Below are 5,000 nucleotides of genomic sequence, written 5' to 3' on the forward strand. Positions count from 1 at the left end.
TCTATATATAGATATTTATCTATGTATATTGCGAATTACTATTATGATGTACAAGTATAAATATCTATATTTGCAAGCTGTGAAATTCATCATTTCAAACCATGGCTGTGATATATGTGTGGTCAAGTATTGCTATTAGTAATATTTTAGTGTGTAACTTTTAATTCTGAATGTGTGATAAAATAACGTGAACGCATACCTATGACTGACTGATCTAGGTATGTGTGTATCAGGTAATATTGCACAGCTGTTTGTGTTTAGGTTTCTCTCTCTCTTTTCACAGGTGTTTGTGTTACTCTCCCTGTTTCTACGTACATGCATGTATGGATTTGCTTTTTCTCAACTAAAGCCACTCACAGCTAAATTGTGCCAAATTCGTAAGAGCAATTTGTCAACGACTTTCAGAAAAAAAGAAGAAAAAGTAACGGATATGGAATATATTACACATGCCTGGAATATAGCTCATTTATGCCAGATCAATATGTCTGTCATTTTCTATGCAATGCGCAATGCAAGTAACACGATACAAGCCCTAGATAAGAATTTTGATAAACCCCCCCGCCTAAATAAACAAACAAACAGCTGACCCAAACCACGCGCCGCGGTGCAAAGTAAACAAAACCAAGATAACAACGCCCATGTCCTTCTATCTGCTTTATTTCAATTTGTGGCTCCTAAAGGAGCCGATGTTGGTAGAGGAGGCAGGTAAACCGTGCAACCTTCTAATTTACTTGGAGGAGGTGTACTTGGTGACAGCCTTGGTGCCCTCACTCACAGCGTGCTTGGCCAGTTCTCCGGGCAGCAACAGCCTGACGGCGGTCTGGATCTCCCGGCTGGTGATGGTGGAACGCTTGTTGTAGTGTGCAAGGCGGGAAGCCTCAGCTGCAATGCGCTCAAAGATGTCGTTCACGAACGAGTTCATGATGGACATGGCCTTGGAGGAGATACCGGTGTCGGGGTGGACCTGCTTCAACACCTTGTAGATGTAGATGCTGTAGCTCTCCTTCCTCCTGCGCTTCTTCTTCTTATCACCCTTGGTGATAGACTTTTGGGCCTTACCGGCCTTCTTGGCAGCCTTTCCGGAAGTTTTGGGTGGCATCACGGTGGTTATACCTTCAGTAAACACTGATAAGGATTTTGACCTGAAATTTCCTTATATTGGCCGACACGGGCGCCAGCCTCAGGTGAGTGAGCCGCGGCTAGTGGCTCAAAGGGCGTGCCACCGTTGCCATCTAACGCCATCGGAAAGTTTCAACGGTGGGCGCCTATAAATAGGGATGCTCTCGATTGCAATTGCAAGGTTTTTGAGATACCTATAAAGCAAACATCATGTCAGGTCGTGGTAAGGGTGGAAAGGTCAAGGGCAAGTCAAAGTCCCGCTCGAGCAGGGCCGGCCTTCAGTTTCCTGTAGGTAGGATTCACCGCCTTCTGCGTAAGGGAAATTACGCTGAACGTGTCGGAGCAGGTGCCCCTGTGTACCTGGCTGCCGTCATGGAATACCTGGCTGCTGAAGTTCTCGAGCTGGCAGGTAACGCCGCCCGTGACAACAAGAAGACCCGTATCATCCCCCGTCACTTGCAGCTGGCCATCCGTAACGACGAGGAACTGAACAAGCTCCTCTCTGGTGTGACCATTGCCCAGGGTGGTGTCCTGCCTAACATCCAGGCTGTGCTCCTCCCCAAGAAGACTGAGAAGAAATAAATCTTTCTCTCGGTTGCCTCTTTTCAACAACATCGGCTCCTTTCGGAGCCACAAAATCTCCCTAGAGATGTAATTGACTACTCAACTTATCAATCCCAAACTAATAAACTACCTACTCAAACCCCAAGCCCCAATGCATAGATTGCAATATCAATGTCATAGTCTTCAATAACATTGCCATCATACTCAACTTCTCAACAACCTACAAAACAACTCACCGATGCCCCCACACCCAAAATCAATTTAAAATTCCAAAATCAATGTTCATAAAGAGTGAGAAAGAGAGAGAGAGAGAGAGAGAGAGAGAGAATCAAAGCGAAAGAAAACATAAGAGAGAGAGAGAATCAATGCGGAATAGAGAGAGAGGGAAAGAAGAAGAGAGAGAATCAATGTGAAATAGAGAGAGGGAAAGAAGAAGGAGAGAGAGAGAATCAAAGCGAAAGAAAACTTAAAAGAGAGAGAGAGAATCAAAGCGGAAGAAAACATAAAGAGAGAGAGAGAGAGAGGGAAAGAAGAAGAGAGATAGAGAGAGGGGGAAAGAAGAAGAAGAGAGAGAATCAATGCGAAATAGAGAGAGAAGGAATGAAGAAGAAGAAGAAGAAGAAGAAGAAGAAGAAGAGAGAGAGAGAGAGAATCAAAGCGAAAGAAAACATAAAGAGAGAGAGAGAGAGGGAAAGAAGAAGAGACATAGAGAGAGGGGGAAAGAAGAAGAAGAGAGAGAGAATCAAAGCTAAAGAAAACGTAAAGAGAGAGAGAGAGAGAGAGGGAAAGAAGAAGAGAGATAGAGAGAGGGGGAAAGAAGAAGAAGAGAGAGAATCAATGCGAAATAGAGAGAGAAGGAATGAAGAAGAAGAAGAGAGATGGAAAGAAGGAGAAGAAGAAGAAGGAGAGGGAAAGAGGAAGAGAGATAAAGAGAGGGGGAAAGAAGAAGAAGAAGAGAGATGGAAAGAAGGAGAGAGAGAGAGAGAGAGAATCAAAGCGAATTTGAGATAGAGGGAAAGAAGGAGAGATAGAGAATCAAAGCGAAAGAAAACATAAAAGAGAGATGAGAGAGAAAGAGAGAGAGAGAGCATCAAAGCGAAACAAAACATAAAAAGAGAGAGGGAAAGAAGGAGAAGAAGAAGAAGGAGAGGGAAAGAGGAAGAAGAGGAAGAATAAGAAGAAGAAAGAGAGAGAGAGAATCAAAGTGAAACAAAACATAAAAAGAGAAAGATAGAGAGAAAGGGAAAGAAGAAGAAGAAGAAGAAGAGAGAGAGAGAGAGGGAAAGAAGAAGAGAGATAGAGAGAGGGGGAAAGAAGAAGAAGGAGAGAGAGAGAGATAGAGAATCAATGCGAAATATAGAGAGAGGGAAAGAAGAAGAAGGAGAGAGAGAGAGAGATAGAGAGAGAGAATCAATGCGAAATAGAGAGAGAGGGAAAGAAGAAGAAGAAGAAGAGAGATAGAAAGAAGGAGAGAGAGAGAGAGATAGAGAGAGAGAATCAATGCGAAATAGAGAGAGAGGGAAAGAAGAAGAAGAAGAGAGATAGAAAGAAGGAGAGAGAGAGAGAGAGAGAGAGGGAATCAAAGCGAAAGAAAACATAAGAGAGAGAGAGAGAGAGAATCAATGCGAAATGGAGAGTGAGAGAGAGAATCAATGCGAAATAGAGAGAGAGGGAAAGAAGAAGAAGAAGAAGAAGAAGAGAGAGAAAGAAGGAGAGAGCGAGAGAATCAAAGCAAGAGAAAACAAAGAGAGAGAATCAATTCGAAATGGAGAGTGAGAGAGAGAATCAATGCTAAAGAGAGAGAGGGAAAGAAGAAGAAGAAGAGAGAGAGAGAAAGAGAGAATCAATGCGAAATAGAGAGAGGGAAAGAAGAAGGAGAGAGAGAGATAATTAAAGCGAAATAGAGAGAGAGAGGGAAAGAAGAAAAATAAAAGAGATAGAAAGAAGGAGAGAGAGAGAGAGAGAGAGAGAATCAGAGCGAAACAAAGCATAAAAAGAGAGAGATAAAGAGAGAGGGAAAGAAGAAGAAGAAGAAGAAGGAGAGAGGGAAATAATAATAATAATAATAATAAGAAGAGAGTCAGAGCGAAACAAAGCATAAAAAGAGAGGCAGAGAGAGAGAGAGAGGAAAAGAAGGAGAGAGAGAGAGAGAGAGAGAGAGAGAGAGAGAGAGAAAGAAAGAAAGAAAGAAAGAAAGAAAGAAAGAGAGAGAATCAAAGCGAAACAAAACATAAAAAGAGAGAGATAGAGAGAAAGGGAAAGAAGAATAGAGAGAGAGAGGGCATAACATAAAATCAAGAAAATAAATAGTATAAATAAATAAATCTGAAGAGACGAAAAGAACAAACATAGCAGTATGAAAAAAGGGCGGGGGGGATAAACAGAAAAAAAAAGATGAAGTAAAACGCGAAACCACAAAAAGAAGAAACAATAGTAAACCGGACAAGTGATAGCAGAAAGAGAAACTATAAGAGAAACAAAATAAAACGAAAGAACAACAAACAAAGAAGACAAGACACGAAATAGAGAGAGAGGGAAAGAAGAAGAAGGAGAGAGAAAGAGAGAGAGAGAGAAGGAAAGAAGAAGAGAGATGGAAAGAAGGAGAGAGAGAGAGTCAAAGCGAGAGAGAGAGAAACTCAATGCGAATTTGAGATAGAGGGAAAGAAGAAGAAGAAGAAGAAGAAGAAGAAGAAGAAGAAGAAGAAGAAGAAGAAGAAGAAGAAGAAGAAGAAGAAGAAGAAGAAGAGAGAGAGAATCAAAGCGAAAGAAAACAGAGAGAGAGAGAGAGAGAGAGAGAGAGAGAGAGAGAGAGAGAGAGAGAGAGAGAGAGAGAGAGAGAGAGAGAGAGAGAGAGAGAGAGAGAGGAGGGAAGGAAGGAAGGAGTGAAGATACAAAGAGAGGTGTGCGTGTGTGAAAGAGAAAGAGAGAGAGAGAGAGAGAGAGAGAGAGAGAGAGAGAGAGAGAGAGAGAGAGAGAGAGAGAGAGAGAGAGAGAGAGAGAGAGAGAGAGAGGGAAAGAAGAAGAAGGAGAAAGAAAGAGAGAGAGAGAGAAGGAAAGAAGAAGAGAGATGGAAAGAAGGAGAGAGAGAGAGTCAAAGCGAGAGAGAGAGAAACTCAATGCGAATTTGAGATAGAGGGAAAGAAGAAGAAGAAGAGAGAGAGAGAGAGAGAGAAACTCAATGCGAATTTGAGATAGAGGGAAAGAAGAAGAAGAAGAAGAGAGAGAGAGAGAGAGAGAGGGAGGAGGAGGAGGAGGAGGAGGAGGAGGAGGAGGAGGAGGAGGAGGAGGAGGAGGAGGAGGAGGAGGAGGAGGAGGAG

The 5,000-nt window shown here is 42.5% G+C and overlaps 1 protein-coding gene across 1 annotated transcript; it reads left to right on the forward strand.

Annotated features, from left to right (window-relative positions):
• Positions 1-1,142: 1,142 nt before the first annotated feature.
• LOC147466439 (histone H2A-like) lies at positions 1,143-1,744 on the forward strand. Its single transcript, XM_086535482.1, has one exon. It carries the CDS (start codon positions 1,330-1,332, stop codon positions 1,699-1,701), a length of 372 nt encoding a protein of 123 aa, XP_086391608.1. The 5' UTR covers positions 1,143-1,329; the 3' UTR covers positions 1,702-1,744.
• Positions 1,745-5,000: the final 3,256 nt, after the last annotated feature.

This window comes from Penaeus japonicus, unplaced genomic scaffold, assembly GCF_977035675.1.
Source record: "Penaeus japonicus unplaced genomic scaffold, GWHDUDI00000001_assembly GWHDUDI00000960, whole genome shotgun sequence".
NCBI classification, from domain to species: domain Eukaryota; kingdom Metazoa; phylum Arthropoda; class Malacostraca; order Decapoda; family Penaeidae; genus Penaeus; species Penaeus japonicus.

Excerpts from the sequence above, each read along its gene's own strand:
- LOC147466439 (XM_086535482.1), top strand. The coding sequence starts at position 1,330 with ATGTCAGGTCGTGGTAAGGGTGGAAAGGTCAAGGGCAAGTCAAAGTCC.